The 20,359-nt window shown below is 46.5% G+C and overlaps 1 protein-coding gene across 3 annotated transcripts in view; it reads left to right on the top strand.

Moving 5' to 3' along the window:
- Positions 1-20,359, top strand: part of PCNX2 (pecanex 2) — a 319,512-nt gene that overhangs the window by 291,604 nt on the left and 7,549 nt on the right. For 2 of the 3 annotated variants that reach the window (XM_063671047.1, XM_063671060.1), the window contains 4 exons: positions 9,697-9,856; positions 10,842-11,072; positions 11,973-12,247; positions 12,912-13,099. In XM_063671047.1, coding sequence (XP_063527117.1) covers positions 9,697-9,856; positions 10,842-11,072; positions 11,973-12,247; positions 12,912-13,099 — 854 coding nt within the window. The remainder of the gene's footprint in view (positions 1-9,696; positions 9,857-10,841; positions 11,073-11,972; positions 12,248-12,911; positions 13,100-20,359) is intronic. The other variant, XM_054479339.2, reaches the window with a different exon arrangement.

Genomic DNA, 20,359 nt, shown 5'->3' on the forward strand with positions numbered 1-20,359 from the left:
TGCTAAAGCTTTATCAAAAAAGGATGTTGAATTTGTATAGAATTGGGGTGCATAATTCGGATGATATTCTTCTTCTTTAATATATTAATGTTGTATTACATTAGTAGATTTCCTCATGTTGAAACACGCTTACAATTCCGAAATAAGCTCTACTTGGTCATGATACATTATTGTTTTTATACAATGATGGATCCAATTTGCTAACCTTTTAGTATGATTATATTCATGTGCAAAGTAAGAATGGCTCATAATTGTGTGTTTGCATATGTGCTATATGGTTGTATAACTTTAAAATGGGGAGTATGTCCTTAGGTGTACTGTAGGAGACCCAACAAGTCATTGTTACATAGTTAGTGCTAAAGCACATCAGGTGATGGTGAACACTGACTCTCCAGATAGGTCTTAAAGATACGCTTCAGTTGACCAATTTGTTGGGGGAAATGTCTTGACTTTACAAAACTGACATAGATTTGATAGATAGTCCTCAAGAAAGAAAAATACATGCATGCAAAATTAGGGAGGACGAGTACATTGAAATTCATCTTAAATGAGATGCCAAATGCACGTGAGCAAAAGACTACCTTTATATAAATTATCTTTAAATAAAATGTTGATATGTTATGGAGATGGAATGGGTTCATATGGATGTGACAAGAAGACACTTATATTTTTTAGATTTAAGGTTTGAGACATACCTTCTTGGAAAACTGTGTCTCCCACTGAAGAAAGCCATCTAGATATAATGGGATGTTTTAGTAGGAAGTCAAAATAGTTTCACTGACCACAGAGTATGAGATGGTTTGATTACTGTCTTCAAATATGTGAAAGGTGATGAGGCAGATTCTAGCTGATGCTCCATCCTTCGAGGTTAGGAGAAGATGGCTACATTTTACAGAAGCAACAGGTTTGTTTGTAATAGAAAATTTATTGACTCAGAGTAGAGTAAGCTTCCAAGAGGATAGAAAATTTAAGGCAAATTTGATCTTGAAAAGTGATAAGGAAACAAGCCAGACCGAAGTGTGCTCTGCCAAGCCCTGGCATGCTGCCTTGTGGCAGGAGGTCACTGTTGTGGTCTGAGGTCACTCCAACTACCATCTACCCACTCCTCCCACCCACAGCATGTTGAGGAAATATTCTCTTCAGAAATCCAGGACATCATCTCAACTTCTCCTCCTGAGCTCCCGCTGGAGATGAGGCCCCACACTGGGGCCAGCTGTCATGTCACAGTGGGTCATCTTGTAAAGGAAATTAAGGTCCACTTGCCAGACTAAGGAAACTCAGAAATCAGAATCTGATAAATAAAGTAAACAGGACGCAATATCTGACATAGGAGATTAAAATCATGCTAAAATCACAGTCTTGGAACATGAGAAAAAATATCTAAGTTTAAAGCATAGGGGAAAAAAATGATAGCCTACAAAGGAGCAGAAGTTTCTGGGACCTTAAATTCTAATGCAGTGTGGCAAGGACCCTCCCACCTGGGCCTGGCGTATGGGCTCTCCTCCAGGTTCCAGCTCCCTGCTTCTCTGAAATGTCTTGCCATCTTTAGGAGACCCCAGGTTCTCTGGTCCCGTGAGTCCAAACCTCAGAATCACAGAGGGAACTTGATCAGAATACAGACCCCAAGCTCCATCACAAGCCAGTGACATGGACTCTCTAGATCTTGGATTTGGAAATCTGTGATTTTGAACAAGCTGCCGAGTGATTGATTCTTCTACAGCCAGCCCAACCCTGGTCATCAGGCCGGGCTTATGAAGGATTTTGCACCAGACAATAGTAGTTGATCCGCTTGATGTGGAGCCTCTGAGCAGAGAACTATTGCTGTTAAAACATCATGAGGTCAAACATACTTTACAAATATATTTTTAATTAAATTTTGCATTTTAGTTATTTCTCTTTTGTTAATTATTATTTCACACTTATGATTTATTTGAAGCAATATCACCAATATCACTGAAATCCCTTAGCCAACATAATTTATTTCCAGTGATTATATGAGATTCTGCAATTCAAATGTGCTTAGTTTATATCTGAAGCCAAGGTGGCCTGGATATTGATTGCTGAAATATACTAGTTCAGGGGTGAAAATAACAATAACAGTACCAGTGAACACTTACAGCGGTGCCCACTAGGTACTGGGCAGGGTGCTAATGCAAGTTAGGAGAGTTAATGCATTTTGTCTTCTCTGAAGGCATGAGAGATGATGAGATAGGTATTATTGGCTCGATTTTGCAGCTGGGATTTCTGAAGCACAGAGAAGTGATTTGTGTGAGTCTCACCATAGAGTCATGCCCAGACTCCAGAGTCCTCGCTCCTGCTAGCCACACTGTCCCACTGCCCACAACATCTCCCAGCAGTTAATCTCCATCTGCTCTGCAGGAACGCACCATACTCCCCCCAGCTCTGCATGGACACTTCCCTGGGGTGGCCCAGCTGCTCCAGGGCATCCACCTTCTCACCTACGCATGCTTCCTTGTGGACCTGTCCTGTGCTGGGTTGTGATGCTGAGAGCTGCTGACGGCGCCTACTATGGGCATCATGGCTCTGATGCTCTGGGTGGCCTGAGCTCAGGGATGCTTCACCCCGGGATGGCATCTTGCCCTTTCCTGCCAGCCCAGTGCTTTTCCCATAGGAGTTGCCGCCACTGTGCACCCTCCGTGCCCAGCTCACTTGGACACATCCACTGTGTCATTGAGGACACAGGCTTTGATCCTATAGGACAAGGTGAACGCTGGACACTGGGGTGTATTTGGAATTGTCCCACCCCCTCACCAAGAGGCACCCATTGTGTGCAGACCCCACTTGTGCACTGGGTCCCCCATGGAAAGAAATTCCTAGCAAGACCCTCACCAAGCCTCTAAATTTGCCTTGCAGTAATTGATCTTATGAGTGAACACAGAAAGAAATTGATGATAATGAGGGCAAGAGACAAGTATCAGAGCCAAGATTTAAGCTTCAGTTTGGAGCTCCTGGCTCCCATCCCTCCAACCCTGTAGGTCCATATGCTGCTTCTCAGTGCAGCACCTGAACTCTAGAGGAAGTGAAGCACCTTGGAGCTATTTGGGGGACATCACGTGTTCTTTAACGAGTGTTCTTTCTGAATGTTCTTTACCAGGTAGGAGAGAGCTGGGATCCCAATCAGAGGTTGTCTTGATTTTACAGCCAATGGAGTAACTTCCTGGATAAAGAGTTCATGAAAGCAGTATTAATACACTCTCAATTCAGGGTCTGTGCAGAGTATACACACCAATTAGGAGGGTGAGATGGGAGTGAGTTCAAGAACTATACTCACAGTGCTTTCAGTATTGTGGCTCAACTGAAGCCTTTAAAGGGATTAGTTCATTCTCACACAGCTGAGAAGGCCTTTAAGATGACTCAGGGCTGGGCACGATGGCTCACACCTGTAATCTCAGCACTTTGGGAGGCTGAGGTGGGTGGATCTTTTGAGGTCAGGAGTTCAAGACTAGCCTGGACAACATGGTGAAACCACGTCTCTACTAAAAATACAAAAAATATTAGCCGGGCATAGTGGCAGGTGCCTGTAATCCCAGCTACTCAGGGAGGCTGAGGCAGGTGGATCTCTTGAGGTCAGGAGTTCGAGACTAGCCTGGCCAACATGGTAAAACCCCATCTCTACTAAAAATACAAAAAAAATTAGCCGGGCATGGTGGCAGGTGCCTGTAATCCCAGCTACTCAGGAGGCTGAGGTGCGAGAATCATTTGAACCTGGGAGGTGGAGGTTGCAGTGAGTTGAGATTGCGCCACAGCACTCCAGCCTGGGCAACAGAGAGACTCCGTCTCAAAAAAATAAATAAATAAAAAAAGAAGAAGACGACTCCAGTTACGCATTATAGAAGCAACTCCATGTTTGCTAGAGAGGTAGGTGGCCTGGAAGCAGCTGTGGGTTTTCTCCTGTGCTTCTTCAGTGTGGCATCAAATACTGAGTATTTGCTCCCACCCATCTTACTCTCTTTCTCAACTTTTTCTGGCCTGTTTCTTCTCATATGAAAGGGTTGTAATAATTACATCATGCATCTGTGAGAATGAGAGGAGCCTATGGAATGGAAAGCACTTGGTAACCCACAAGTCACCATACAAATGGAACGTGTCTCCTTCTGTTTCACTTTTAGTTGCTCAGAGATGGTGCTTGTCATCTAGTTGCCAAGCTGGAGTACAATGGCTACTCGCAGGTGCTGTCAGAATGCACTACATCCTTGAACTCCCCACATCAGCCTTCCACGTCGCTGAAACTACAGGCATGTGCCACTGTACGTGCCTTTGGATCGTTGTTTTTGTTTGGGGAACTGCAGCAGGAGAGTGCGGTCAGGAGCATGGGATTGACTGTGAAACCAGTGTATGGTTGCTGGGTTCCACAGAGAGGAATAAGGCACACATGAAGAGAGCTTGCTGCAGTCCCTGAGGTGGAGGTGCTATCTGAGCCTGGGACAGTGACTAAGGTAGACGGGCACACACACTCTGAGTATTTCTGTTACTAATCAGTAAACATGGGACACCCAGCCTGCAAATCACATTTAATTATTTACATATGTTCTACAAGCGTTCCATTTATGGCAGTGCGTGGCAGCAGAAGGCGCTTCACAATGCTAATCTGTAAATAACGTAGTATGTACAGGCCTGTTTGGAAATTAACTAAAATGAACAAATCAGTCATTGTGCTGGAGATCCCCCTGTGAGTCCTGCAGAAACTATCCCCACATTAGAGCTGTTTCTCTCTGCATCCCAAGGTTCATTAAGACTTAAGATAAGGACCCCATTGTCCAATACTTGGAGCCCTTCTCCTCCACTGCTACTCTGTCTTTCTGAAAAAGCAGGGTATCTCAGCAGCGGCACTGTAGACATTTTGAGCTGTATGGTTCTTTGTGGTGGGGGCTGTCCTGGGCATCATGGAAATGGCCCCAGCGTCCAGCCAGAGAACAGCCATTTCCAGGAAGGTTGTAAACAATTGTGCTTTGCACTGAGGCCCCAGCCTCCCCTCTACACGCATAGCCACCAGCTATGTCATAGGAAGTGGGTGAGGAACCAGAAGGACAGCAAGTGATGGATTCATTCTGTGCCGAGTAGCGCAGTGTTACAGCCTACGCAACGTTACAGCCTATACTCCAGCTTTTTCCAATTAAAAAGGAAATGTCCTCAAGTGTTAGCTCCTCATCGTCATCTGAAAGCGTGACATTTTTCTAATGCTGTTTTTATTTATGACAGTATTTAGCACTTCCATGGTGCCATGGAAGCTGGTGCCAGGTTATCTCATTGCCATAGTCTTTGGTCTTCTACGTGTGGACATGCTCCCCTAACACGTGATTATACATGTGCCAGGTTTTTTCACGGCCCTGCCTGCCCTCTCTGCCCCTGTGTAATCCCACGCCACTGACTTCCCAGCTGACCGACTGTGATAAGATGATCTGCTTCACTGACATCCTCCACAGGCATGCGAGTGGAGGCTGTTTTAGTCCCCAGGAAGGCCAACCTTGAATGACTCAGATGCAACACTATTTCCCAGTAATAAAAGTCCAGCTCCAGCTGTTGGCCTGAGGGTGGGAGCCTGTCATTTCTCAATAGAGCTTTGAAAAGACATAGCCCTGTGAAGCTCCAAAACAGAAATGCGCTGCAGGTGTCCCGCAGACCTCTGCTGCCCCCCACCCCCGCTTGGCTTGTCACAGCTTACCACCTTCCCCTCTTCATTCTCTCGGGGGGAAAAAAGCCAGGTAATGAAACACCTTCCTTTTAGGATGCCTTGATCTCTAAGGTGCTGTGGATAATATCCCCGATCTAGTGGAATTCTAACTCAGACTTTGTTTTCTACATTGAGAATCATTTCAATAATGGAATAGCATGAAGCACCACAATGTCTCATTTTCTCTGAAAATAGAAATGACAGGGAAAATATCCATTGTTGGTGGCCTTTGATGGTACTCAAGCCTCTTAGAGAGGCTCCTATGGAGGCTGCCTTTCTCCTGCTAGTGAATGAGCACTTGACAGCTGCCGGACACACGCAGCTGGGCAAACACTAGGCTGATGCCTGCAATTCCTGGCTCTTCTCTTTTGTCTGTGGATGTTGCTCTGGGTGTCTGGGTGTTAATCTTCCTTTTCCACTATCCCCATCTCTACATCTGGAGAAAGCTTTTTCTCTTATGCATATGCAAGGTCATTCTGAGCAAGTATCATGTCCCTCCGAATCCTTTCCTGAATAAATCCCACCCATTTTTCAAGAGTTAGCTCAGTCATTTTAGCACTTAGCTCCTATCTGATGCTGAGAGATTTCCAAATGTTTTCTGTTGACAGCAGATAGCGGTCATTATTCATGTTTAGAAGCCTCCACTCTCGGCATCAGCCTACCTGCAGCCTGACTCTGCTGTTGTAAAACAGCCTTCTTGGTGCCTCCTAGGCAGTTGCTAAAGCTCATGGCCCCAGGAAGCTTTTGATAGCTTCTTGGATCCTTTTCTGGAAGATTCCAGGCTCCTCTAGGCCACAGCACCCCGAACCCCACCTGACCAGCCCCTGGCTGTTCCCGTTTCCCACAGTCTGCTCTGAAGCCGTGAAGCCTCGGCGGCCTCTTTCTCAAGGGAGTCCTAGATATTAATGATAGTGGTACATTTCACGTTGAAATGCTAAAATAGCAATCAGTGGAACTATTTCCCTGATGTGCAGGTCTAATGCGCTGTGTTGAATCAGAAGCCTTGCTCAGTGAGCCAACTCATTAAATCCTTAGGAGCAGCCGTCCTCAGAGACTGCCTTCACATACATGCCCTGTTCATCCTGTCCCAGGCCGGCCCTGTCAGGGATGCTGTTTCTTGTACTTGCCTCGTAACTACGTCTTGGGGATGTGAGAGGCCAGGGTTGTAAGAGGCGGCCGCGATAGAGAATATTTATAGAAAGAAAACAAAGGAAAAAAAGGAGAAACTGTTCTTCCTCTCCTAGGAATGCAGGATGAGTTGCTTTCCCAAACCTACTCCCCAGGTTCATCCAAAATTTAAAGGCCCCAGGCTCTGAGAGATTTCCCTTGGGTGATACCCCTGTTCTCCATCCTGGCAACACTCAGTGACATGTGGGAAGTGGAAGCGAGGCAGGAAAAACCTAGGAACCTGAACACCCGGATAATCTTGAAAGAGCCCTCTTTTTTAAAAAAAATATATAAGTGTGTGGAGCTATAATTTTTATATAATTGAGTGTTGGCCAAATATGAAAGACAATGGAATTGAATTCTTTTTTTTTTTTAATTATACTTTAAGTTCTGGGATACATGTGCAGAATGTGCAGGTATACACACGCCATGGTGGTTTGCTGCACCCATCAATCTGACATCTACATTAGGTGTTTCTCCTAATGCTATCCCTCCTCTAGCCCCCAACCCTCCAACAGGCCCCGGTGTGTGATATTCCCCTCCCTGTGTCCATGTGTTCTCATTGTTCAACTCCCACTTATGAGTGAGAACATGCAGTGTTTGGTTTTCTGTTCCTGTGTTAGTTTGTTGAGAATTATGGTTTCCAGCTTCATCCAGGTCCCTGCAAAGGACATCAACTCGTCCTTTTTTATGGCTGCATAAGTATTCCATGGTGCATATGTGCCACATTTTGTTTATCCAGTCTGTCATTGGTGGGCATTTGGGTTGGTTCCAAGTCTTTGCTATTGTGAATAGTGCTATGGTAAACATACGTGTGCATGTGTCTTTATAGTAGAATGATTTATAGTCCTTTGGGTATATACCCAGTAATGGGATTGCTGGGTCAAATGGTATTTCTGGTTCTAGATCCTTGAGGAATCACCACACTGTCTTGCACAATGGTTGAACTAATTTACACTCCCACCAACAATGTAAAAGCATCCCTATTTCTCCATATCCTCTCCAGCATCTGTTGTTTCCTGACTTTTTAGTGATTGCCATTCTAACTGGCGTGAGATGGTATCTAATTGTGGTTTTGATTTGCATTTCTCTGATGACCAGTGGTGATGAGCTGTTTTTCATATGTTTGTTGGCTGCATAAATGTTTTCTTTTGAGAAGTGTCTGTTCATATCCTTTGCCCACTTTTTGATGGGGTTATTTGTTTTTTTCTTGTAAATTTGCTTAAGTTCCTTGTAGATTCTGGATATTAGCCCTTTGTGAAGTAGACAGATTGCAAAAATTTTCTCCCATTCTGTAGGTTGCCTGTTCACTCTGATGGTAGTTTCTTTTGCTGTGCAGAAGCTCTTTAGTTTAATTAGATCCCATTTGTCAATTTTGGCTTTTGTTGCCATTGCTTTTGGTGTTTTAGTCATGAAGTCTTTGCCCATGCCTATGACTTGAATGGTATTGCCTAGGTTTTCTTCTAAGGTTTTTATGGTTTTAGGTCTAACATTTAAGTCTTTAATCCATCTTGAGTTAATTTTTGTATAAGGTGTAAGGAAGGGGTCCAGTTTCAGTTTTCTGCATATGGCTAGCCAGTTTTCTCAACACCATTTATTAAATAGGGAATCCTTTCCGCATTGCTCGTTTTTGTCAGGTTTGTCAAAGATCAGATGGTTGTAAATGTGTGGCATTATTTCTGAGGCCTCTGTTCTATTCCATTGGTCTACGTATCTGTTTTGGTACCAGTACCATGTTGTTTTGGTTACCGTAGCCTTGTAGTATAGTTTGAAGTCAGGTAGCATGATGCCTCCAGCTTTGTTCTTTTTGCTTAGGATTGTATTGGCTATAGGGGCTCTTTTCTGGTTCTATATGAAATTAAAATATTTTTTTCTAATTCTGTGAAGAAAGTCAATGGTAGCTTGATGGGGATAGCATTGAATCTATAAATACTTTGGGCAGTATGGCCATTTTCACAATATTGATTCTCCTATCCATGAGCATGGAATGTTTTTCCATTTGTTTGTGTCCTCTCTTATTTCCTTAAGCAGTGGTTTGTAGTTCTCCTTGAAGAGATCCTTCACGTCTCTTATAAGTTGTATTCCTAGGTATTTTATTCTCTTTGTAGCAATTGTGAATGGGAGTTCACTCACTATTTGGCTTTCTGTTTGTCTATTACTGGTGTATATGAATGCTTGTGATTTTTGCACATTGATTTTGTATCCTGAGACTTTGCTGAAGTTGCTTAATCTTTCCTCTTAAGCCTCACTCTTCTGCCTCTTCCTCTCATCATTAAAAAAAAAAAATGGTGGGATTGGGGAATGCATGTTCTCTGAGAACCTAAATGACCCATTTGACATTTCGTTTAGTTTTATTTCCTCTCTCCATATTGTGGTTGAATCCAATGACATAGCCCCAAAATGATATACAGAAATGCAAAGAAGAAGAATAAAGCCTCCTGCATTATTCCACAGTTAGCATCATCATCTCTGGGGAGCTGGTAGTCTCTAGGGAATTACTGGGGTAGATGAACCTGTGTTTTAGCACTCTAACTTTGAGTGGACACGTGAGGCCAGTTCTGACCTGGAATCCTAGTGTCACATTCAGCAATCAAGTACTTTGGTGGCTCCTAAAATGACTGAAGACAACGCCCACGCCATGACACTAGCACTTATGAGGGCCCAAACATGGGCTGTAGGGGTAGGCACTAGGTGCACTGGGATGAGTCCTGTTATCTTCCTTTTCATGCTATATCAGCCTAAATGTTAAGATAATTCTTGGACAAATGGGAGACTCAAACCTTGCTCACAATGACAGGATTCTGAACATTCGTTCCATTTGAATTAATAGTAGTTAGGACTTTGTTTTGCAGCCTGGATTCTTTCCTGTATGGCCTCCATGCCCTCTTCAAAGGTGACTTCAGAATAACAGCACGTGACGAGTGGGTATTTGCTGACATGGACCTACTGCATAAAGTTGTAGCTCCAGCTATCAGGATGTCCCTGAAACTTCACCAGGTAAAAACCTATTTATTTGTTTATTTATTTATTTATTTACTTATTTATGAGATGGAGTTTCGCTCTTGTTGCCCAGGCTGGGGTGCAATGGCATGATCTCGGCTCACCACAACCTCCACCTCCTGGGTTCAAGCAATTCTCCTGCCTCAGCCTCCCAAGTAGCTGGGATTACAGGCATGTGCCACCATGCCCAGCTAATTTTGTATTTGTAATAGAAATGGGGTTTCTCCATGTTGGTCAGGCTGATCTCGAACTCTCGACCTTAAGTGATCTGCCCGCCTTAGCCTCCCAAAGTGCTGGGATTACAGGCATGAGTCACTGCGCCTAGCCAAACCTATTTTTTTTTTAAAGTATCACTCAGCTACTTGGGAGGTTAAGGTGGGAGGATTGCTTGAGCCCAGCAGTTTCAGGCTGCAGTGATCTATGATTGCACTACTGCACTCCAGCCTGGGTGACAGAGCAAGACCCTGTCTCTTGGGGGAAAAAAAAGAAAAAAGATCAGCCTGAAACTTTAGGGGAAAAAATGGCCTTTAAAAATATGGTCTCCTTTCTCTGCACAGCACTGTAAGTGGGTTTATTACTTAGGTAACTAAGCATTGAAGCCTTCCAGATATTCTTGACTTTAGCCAATGGTGATTTGCCCTCAAGAGCAGCTAGGAGGTGGTGATATTCCACTAGAAGAAAGACGGGTATTGTGCAGAGACAATGACTTAGCAAAAGTGCCCAACCTATATCTAAAACTATATCTAAAAGTCAGAGGAACCTAAGCCATGAAGCTCTTTTCTAGGCACATTCCATTGGTTAGGGCAATGAGATAAAGAGGTGTTCTCTGTGCTGAGCTCAGGATTTGGAAAAAGAACAGGAGAGAGGAAGATGAGGAAAGGGCTTAGCTTTGGAGGTCACTGGCCAGTTGCCATCTGCATGCTTCCCGGGGGTGAGTTCCTCTGGTCCTTGCCCAGCCCACACCCACACTTCTTCCCACCAGGACCAGTTCACTTGCCCTGACGAGTATGAAGACCCAGCAGTCCTCTACGAGGCCATCCAGTCCTTCGAGAAGAAGGTGGTCATCTGCCACGAGGGCGACCCGGCCTGGCGGGGCGCAGTGCTGTCCAACAAGGAAGAGCTGCTCACCCTGCGGCACGTGGTGGACGAGGGTGCCGATGAGTACAAGGTCATCATGCTCCACAGAAGCTTCCTGAGCTTCAAGGTGATCAAGGTATGGTGGCCACGCTTTCTGGGTCCCCTGTTGGCTCGTGTCTATCTGAGAAGAAATAGAATGGTGGTAGGCAGGGGGGCACTGACACAGGAGTCTGTGCCAGCATCCTCTGTTCAGAGGAATGTTCTGGAAGGAGCGCTGGCCAGCAAGTGGGGCAGGGAATGCGCTGGGCTGGGTGCTGCGTTCCCCTGGCAGGATCACCTTCCACCTCACAGAGCCAGCACACAGACACAGACTTTGCCAAGAAGACCCAGTAGACACATTTGTAGGTGAGAGTCAGGATATAGCTTATTTGTAAAGACTTTTTATTCTCTAGAACCCACACCTTTCTCTCATAACCCGTTCCTGGATCCGAAGGCCTTATTCCCAATGGCTCCTCTTTTCATATAGCTTCAAGTCACTAAGTGAAAACAAAAACTACTTTCTCTGCATTCTCTCTCAGTTTCCCCATGAAGATGGCATCATATCCGTCTTGCAGGATGGCTCTTCTGGCTTAATTGTGAAAAGAGCTTTACACCAAAGTTTTGTAGTCACAGATATTCAGTCCCAGAGTCCTGCTCTCTCGTTGTAGTTAAAAACCAATAGATTAGCCGAGGCATGTGGATTACCTGAGGTCAGGAGTTCGAGACCAGCCTGACCAACACGGAGAAACCCCGTCTCTACTAAAAAATACAAAATTAGCCAGGTGTGTTGGCACATGCCTGTAATCCCAGCTACTTGGAAGACTGAGGCAAGAGAATTGCTTGAATCCGGGAGGCGGAGGTTGCAGTGAGCTGAGATTGCATCATTGCACTCCAGCCTGGGCAACAAGAGCGAAACTACATCTCAAAACAAAAGAAACCAATAGACTGGAAAACACAGGCCTTCTGCCTTTCTTCCCGTTCCCTCTCTGACCTGCAGGTTAACAAAGAATGCGTCCGAGGACTTTGGGCCGGGCAGCAGCAGGAGCTCATATTTCTTCGCAACCGCAATCCAGAGCGTGGCAGTATCCAGAACAATAAGCAGGTCCTGCGGAACTTGATTAACTCCTCCTGCGATCAGCCCCTGGGGTACCCCATGTATGTCTCCCCACTAACCACATCCTACCTAGGGACCCACAGGCAGCTGAAGAACGTCTGGGGTGGACCCATCACTTTGGACAGAATTAGGACCTGGTTCTGGATCAAGTGGGTAAGGTAAGTTTTTACAACAAATACCTCTATCCAGATGCTGGAGGAAGGCGTGGCGGATGCAGGGAGCTCTGTACTCCGGTTCAGATTTCACTGTCAGCCACCATTTTCTCATATGATTAAAACTGCTACTGCAAGTGGCATCGAACAGATCATTTGTTTCAGCAAGCAGTCTCAGATTATGAATCCACAGAAAATCTCATACGGATGAGAATCTCTTTCCCCCACATTTGCACAGGCTGAGTTCTTGCAGAGCTGCCAAGGTTATGGGTCTTTAGCAGTAACCATTCCACATCTGTTAGCAAGAACTGGAAGAACATCCCCAGCACACATTTCTCATCCAATAAGTCTTCTTACCTGGATGTAGTAATCAGTTGGGATGAATTCTAAGAAGTTTTGCCCGAAGACGACAGAGCTCCCTATCAAGCCTGGGCGCTAAGGGTTCTTATGGAAGGTTGAGACTGAAGCCCATTCATCCTGGTGCAGTCTGTTCATTTATTAGATGCTGAGGTTTGGGAACAACAGCCCCTCTTCCCACCAGCATGCCAGGTGGGCTGCTCACCTGGAGAGCACGGTCTTCAATCCCGATTTAGGCAAGGCCATGGTGGTGCATTTAGGGGGATTAGAAGTGTGTTGCTGAGAATCCTCAAAGGACTTCTCCCTCCCACAGGATGCGGAAGGATTGCAATGCCCGCCAGCACAGTGGCAGCAACATTGAAGACGTGGACGGAGGAGGGGCCCCGACGAGAGGTGGCAACAATGCCCCGAGTGGTGGCAGCCAGGAGAGCAGCACAGAACAGCCCAGAAAAGGCGGTGCTCAGCACGGGGTGTCATCCTGTGAAGGGACACAGAGAACAGGTGGGTGCAGCAGGGGCCTCCGAACTACCGATGAAGTCCTATTTGGTCCCAGTGACCAATGCCCTGAGTTATGATGTTGTTTTAACCTCTGAGAGCACCTTCTTGCATTAGGACAATAGATGCCGGAAATTTGCAGACTCTTGTAGGTTCTGCTCAGAAAAACAACTCTCCATCTGTTAGATTCAGCTTTTACCATTTATCCTTCTGTCCATGACCTTGGCCAGCCATTCGTCTGTCTGTCCACCTGTCCAGGGGTCGCTCCATTCCATTCCATCTTTCCATCTCTCACTCTATGACCGTTTGATGGTGTGCCTTCTGTGTCTGGCCATGTTGTAGCAATTGACCCATGTAGTGTCTCCCTCATCTGCAAGTGTTCGTGGGGCACACAAACAGGCCTCCTGCCTTCCCTCTCCTGCTTCTCACTGATTCTCACCTTCCTCCACTTAGACTTGACATTTCAGAGCAGAAGAAAAGAGGGCAGAAAGGGTGCCCACAGATAGGAACCCAGGAGGTGGCTGCAGCCAAGCCTAGCTGAGTCTAAAGTTTAAAATTATGTTTAAACTAACACCCAAATAGTTATACTCCACCAGATGGATGAAGTTCCAAAACTCCACTGGTGGTCTGCGCTGGGGAGGAGGTCACTGGACTAGAAAAGGAGATCCAGAGGATGAGTGTCCTGGGAACGTGAGAGAGATGGATGCTCTGCCCTGGTTCCTGCTGGTCCTTGGCTTTACCCTCTGAAGCATGTTAGTGGTTTTACCTTTTGGCCTCAGTTCTTCCTCACCATCCCGAAGCATTTAATAAGTGCCTCTTTGCATGCTTCTCCTGCCAGCTCTGCACCAAATGAGCCAGGAGTTACAGTCCCTGCCTCCTGGGAGTGCCCAGAGCAAGGCAGAGGATTGAACAGAGACAATAGGATGTATGCAAACGTGAGCAAGATATGAGAGAGAGAGTGAGAGAGAGAGAGAGAGAGAGAGGATATATGTATAAATCAAAAAGTATCTGAGACAGCTTTCAATTAATTTAGAGGTTTATTCTGCCAAGGTTAAAGATGCGCCCAGGAAAAAAGGACACGAGCAACAGACCCAACTGTGGCTACTTTTTCCAAAGAGGGTTTGGGGACTTCATTATTTAAAGGGGAAAGAATGGGCAATAGGGGAAAAAGGCGGGGCAGGGGGTAAGGAAAAGGGGCGTTTTGCAACTACTGCGACCAGCCTTTGAGGCTTTGATCAACCTTCACTGAATCCACATTTTACATGTAAAAAGCGTGGGTAGAGAAACAGTCAATTGTACATTCATCTCCAGTTCTGCAGATCTGCATCTTTACATAAAGTAAACATAGAGTTGAAGAAGGAGTCATGTGTGCCTTTGTCTCAGGTGAGCAGATGGAGGACTCCTAGTCCTATCTTTGTCCCGCATTTGTAAAGATAAGCTGTTCCTTTACATTGTCAGGGTGAAATTTAACAGAACTGTTTTAGAGTAAAGATCTTGGGGCCCACAAGGAATTTCTCTGCAAGCAAATTAGGAGGGAGACAGTTTTGGGTGTCTCAGTTCCCAGGCTTGACTTTTTCCTTTGGCATATGAGTTTGGGGAGATTTTATTTTCCTTTCACAGACGCTAGATAGGTAGATAGGGACTGATTGATAGAGGACAGAAAGAAAGGTAGGTAGGTAGATAGATAGGTAAATAGACAAAATAGGTGGTATCAGCTGCTCAAAAGAAAGGAAAAAAGATCTCCCCCTGCCCCACCCACCCCGTGCTGTTTACTCTGAGGCCCTGCAGGACGCCTGCTGGAGGCCTCCTGTGCAGCTCCCAGGCCTCCAGTATCTCATTGTTTAGTTAACATTTCTTATCGCATGAAAAATGTGTTTCAGGATCATGGGAGTGACTTTCCAGATGGGGAAATGCAAAGTAGCTTCCAAATGGTGAAATGCCTAAGCATCTGTCATTTGCCAGTACTTCCAGGTGACTTGTGTGGACTGGAGAAAGTCCAGAGTCAGGGGGGTCTGGCTGTGGGACGGGCAGGATCAGAGACAGGGGTCAGAGGTGGGTGTTCCAGAAGTGCTTCAGACCTGGTTTCTTGAAGCTTGGCAGAAAAGAAATTGGAGGCCGGGTGCTGTGGTGCACACCTATAATCCCAGCACTTTGGGAGGCTGAGGTGGGAGGATCACTTGAGGTCAGGAGTTCAATACCAGCCTGGCAAACATGGTGAAACCCTGTCTCTACTAAAAATACAAAAAAAAATTAGCCAGGTGTGGTGGTGGGTGCTTGTAATCCCAGTTACTTGGGAGGCTGAGGCAGGAGAATCCCTTGAACCCGGGAGGCGGAGGTCGCAGTGAGCTGAGATCACGCCACAGCACTCCAGCCTGGGCAGGGGAGAGGAGGGGGAAGGAATTGGAAACACCTTCTTCCCTTTCTTCCTATAAAACAGTACCTGGAACTGGCCTTGCCTGGAAGAGCTGGTTTTCCTTCCACTCCCTGGAGTCCAAACACCATAGGCAGTGAGCATTCCTTGCATTTACAGGAGCAATCACAGCTTCCCGTTTGTGGAAGATGTCAGAGCAGGATCTTTTTTTTAATTGAATTTTTAACTTAAAATGTAATAATCAAACTATACAATCAGCATAGTTTAAAACTCAAAAAGGACTGCCTGGATTAAAACAAAAATCATGGGTTTTCCCCCTTCACCCACCAGCAACATTCCTAATTCTCAGAGGTTACTGCTTCCAACTCTTGCAGCTGCCTTGTATTTTTTGGGCATCTACCTCCACATATTTAAATGACATGCTTACTCTGGAGCAGGATCTACTAAAGCCCAAACCAGCTGTTAATTTCTCATGAATGCTTCTTAAAACTGTTCCTGCCAAGGCCACCGCTGGCTTTCTACATTTTACAAGTAAAGGAGCATGCCTGGTAAAATACCCCACACACCACATGCCTTGGCCACACCTGCAGCCTGAGTTTGTCCCAGGCTCTGAGACCAGTTGTTGTCCTGCTAAGGGGATGGAGGGTTGGGGAGATTTATGAAGCCCTGGGCCAAGCATCAGCTGCTTTGAACTCACCCGCCTTGCTGCCGCCCTGCTCTTTCTCTGCCCCCAGGTGTATTCACAGCATCCTTGCTGCAGGTGATAAAATTTGATAACAGTAACAGTTCTCAGGTACTACTCTACCAACACCATCCTGAGTACTTTCATGTGCAAATTCACTGGATGCTCACCATGGCTCTTAAAGACGCAGGCGGTTTCACCCTCCTCATCTTGCAGATAAAGAAACTGAATGTATTAGTCTGTTTTCACACTGCTACAAAGATACTACCTGAGACTGTGTAATTTACAAAGGAAGGAGGTTTAATTGACTCACACTTCTGCGTGGCTGGGGGAACCTCAAGAAACTTACAATTATGGTGGAAGGTGAAAGGGAACCAAGGCACATCTTACATGGTGGCAGGAGAGAGCAAGAGTGAGGAAGTGCCACACTTTAAAACCACCAGCTCTCATGAGAACTCACTCACTATCACGAAAACAGCCTGGGGGAAACCACCCCCATGATCCAATCACCTCCCACCAGGTCCCTCCCTCAACACATGGGGACTTTTTTTGGGTGGGGATACAGAGCTAAACCATATTATTCTGCCTCTAGTCCCTCCTAAATCTCATGCCCTTTCACATTTCAAAACCAATCATGCTTCCCAACCATCCCCCGAAGTCTTAACTCATTCCAACATTAACTCAAAAGTCCAAATCCAAAGTCTCATCTGAGACAAGACAAGACCCTTCCACCTATGAGCCTGTAAAATCAAAAACAAGTTAGTTACTTCAAAGATACAATGGGGGAACAAGCATTGGGTAAATGTCCCCATTCCAAATGGAAGGAATTAGCCAAAACAAAGGGGCCACAGGCCCCATGCAAGTCCAGTACCCAGCTGGGCAGTCATTAAATCTTAAAGCTCCAAAATCTCCTTCAGTGCCATGTCTCACGTCCAGGTCACACTGGAGCAAGAGGTGCAAGACATGGGCTTCCAATGCCTTGGGCAGCTCTGCATGGGTACAGTCCCCGCAGCTGCTTTCATGGGCTGGTGTTGAGTGTTTGCAGCTTTTCCAGGTGCACAGTGCAAGCTGTTAGTGTATCTACCTTTCTGGGATCTGTAGAATGGTGGCCCTCTTCTCACAGCTCCACTAGGTAGTACCCCAGTGGGACTCTGGGGACTCCAACCCCACATTTCCCTTCTGCACTGCCCTAGCAGAGGTTCTCCATGAGAGCTCCGCCCCTGCAGCAGACTTTTGCCTGAACATCAGGCATTTCCATACCTCCTCTGAAATCTAAGCAGAGGTTCCCAAAGTTCCACTCTTGTCTTCTGCACACTCTCAGGCCCAACACCACATGGAAGCAGCAAAGGCTTGGAGTTTGCACCCTCTGAAGCAATGGCCCAAGCTGTACCTTGGCCCCTTTTAGCCACGTTGGAGTTGGAGTGGTTGGGATGCAGGGCACCAAATCCAGAGGCTGCACAGAATAGCGGGGTCCGTGGCCCAGCCCATGAAACCATTTTTCCCTCCTAGGCCTCCAGGCCTGTGATGGGAGGGGCTTCCGTGAAGATCTCTGAAATGCCATGGAGACATTTTCCCCATTGTCTTGGCTATTAACATTCTGCTCCTTGTTACTTATGCAAATTTCTGCAGCGAGCTTGAATTCCTACCCAGAAAATGGGCTTTTCTTTTCTACTCCATCGTCAGGCTGCACATTTTCCAAACCTTTATACTCTGCTTCCTTTTTAAACGTAAGTTCTACTTCCAAACCATCTCTTCATGAACAAATATGACTGAACGCTTTCAGAATAAGCCAGGTCACCTTGTGAATGCTTTACTGCTTAGACATTTCTTCCAACAGATACCCTAAATCATCTCTCTCAAGTTCGAAGTTCCACAGATCTCTAGGATGGGTAAAAGGCCACCAGTCTCTTTGCTAAAGCACAGCAAGAGTGATCTTTGTTCTAGTTCCCAAAAAGTTTCTCATCTCCATCTGAGACCTCCTCAGCCTGGACTTTATTGTCCATATTACTATCAGCATTTTGGTCAAAACCATTCAGCAAGTCTCTAGGAAGTTCCAAACTTTCACTCATCTGCCTGTCTTCTTCTGAGCCCTCCAAACTGTTCCAATCTCTGCCTATTACACAGGTCCAAAGTTGCTTCCACATTTTCAGGTATCTTTATAGTAATACCCCACTCTGCTGGTACCGATTCTCCATATTAGTCCATTTTCACACTGCTATAAAGATACAACCTGAGACTGGGTAATTTATAAAGGAAGGTTTAAATGACTCACAGGTCCACATGGCTGGGGAGACCTCAGGAAACTTACACTCATGGCAGAAGGCGAAGGGGAAGCAAGATGTGTCTTACATGGCAGCAGAAGAGAGTGAGACCAAGGAAGTGCCACACTTTAAAACTATCAGCTCTCGTGAGAACTCACCCACTATCACAAGAACAGCCTGGGGGAACCACACCCCCATGATCCATTCAGTTCCCAGCAGGTCTCTCCCTCAACACATGGGGATTACAATTCAAGATGAAATTTGGGTGGAGACCAGAGGCCTAGAAAACTTAAGTCACTGCCCAGTGTCACCCAGCCAGGCAGTGGCCAGTCTGAGATTCATTCCCAGGTGAGCTGGCCCCAGAACTTGCGATCCCAGCCACCTTGCACCATCCCATTGTCCTGGCCCCAGGGATGCTGCTTCAAGTGTCCTTGTCCCCAGCCCTGGGAATGAGTTGATGGAAACAAGCATTACTGAACACTGAGTGTGCCGCCCTTGCTTCCTGCCTTCCATCTGTGCAGCTGGCATGTCTCTGCCCAGCATGACTTTGTCCTGTCCCCTGGCTGGCAAGGGTTCCACTTATAAGTGATCTTCCTTCTGGCCCCACAAGCAGGCAAAGCTGACACCCAGTTCTTTCTGAAGCAGCCAGCAGGGGCTCCTTTACTTTCTCACTGTGGTCAGGGAGGGAAAGGAGGAGAGCAAGGGACTATCTCAAGTCCCTTCCTGGCTCAAGGAGCTGACCTGCTGAGGAAAGAAGGCACTGCAGCCTAGGAAGCTATGCCAAGACTTTTATCCCCAGCAGAGGGTCAGAGAGCTAGAAGGGGACAGGGGAGATTGAACAAGGCCTGCCACCCCTTTCCCACTTAAAAGAAGGAAAAACCTCTCTCTTGCTATCATCTGTCTTGCTTTTTCTCTCTGGTCTTTCGTGCAGCTCCGACAACACACAAAATCGTAAATCTCCACAAAGCAAGTCAGAGTGATTTTATTTAAACTTTAATCAGTTCACATTGTTCTTCTGTTGAATGATGGCTTCAGCTCAGAATGTGTGAGTCTGCTTGGGCTGCCATAACAAAGTACCATGGCTCAGGTGGCTTAAACAGCATGAACCTACTGTCTGCCAGTTCTGGAGGCTGGAAGTCTGAGATCCAGGTGTGGGCAGGCTTCGTTCCTCCTGAGGGCTGGAGGGGAGTGGGGTCTAGGGCCCTTCCCTAGCTTGAGGTGGTTCACCGGCCATCTTCAGCATCTCCCAGCCTCGAGAAGCACCACTGAGCTCTGGCTTAATGTTCACATCGTGTTCTCCCTGTGTACTTCTCTGTGTCCACACGTCCCCTTTTTATAAGGACACTGGTCATCGTGGACTCAGGGCCCATCCTACTCCAGTATGACCTCATCTTAACTAATGACATTTGCAACGACCCTGTATCAAAGTAAGGCCCCACCCTGAGGTCCTGGGGGTTAGGGCTTCAACAGAGGAATCTGGGGAGGGAACACGATTCAGCCCAGAACACCCACGTGCATCCCATGTGCACCCCTCCCCAGCAGGCCCCCATCTGGCCTGCTGTCTCTCTCATGCCTTCTCTCCCTTCTCTCAGCCCTCTCCTATGAGCCCACATTCCCAGCACACGGTCTCTTGCTGTCCGTCAAGTGTCAAGCATTCTCCTCTCCAGGGCCCCCTCAGCTGCTGCCTCCTCTGTCCCCAATGTCCCTCTCCCAGGCTTGCAGCTCCTTCGCTTACTCACACAGCCTCCCATCAAATCCCAGCTTATCCAAGAGACCCCGGCCAGCCTTCCATACAGCACTGCCATCCCCCTGCCCCACTTTCTTCTCCCCTCCAATCCCTGCCTCATGCATGTCCCTTTTCTGTGGTCGGAATTCCCCATGAGCTGCTCACTGCCCCGCACCTAGGACAGTGCAGCCCACGGTGGACGCTCAGTTGGGCAGCCGTAACTTCT

The sequence above is a fragment of the Pongo pygmaeus genome, chromosome 1 (assembly GCF_028885625.2).
Source record: "Pongo pygmaeus isolate AG05252 chromosome 1, NHGRI_mPonPyg2-v2.0_pri, whole genome shotgun sequence".
Taxonomy (NCBI): domain Eukaryota; kingdom Metazoa; phylum Chordata; class Mammalia; order Primates; family Hominidae; genus Pongo; species Pongo pygmaeus.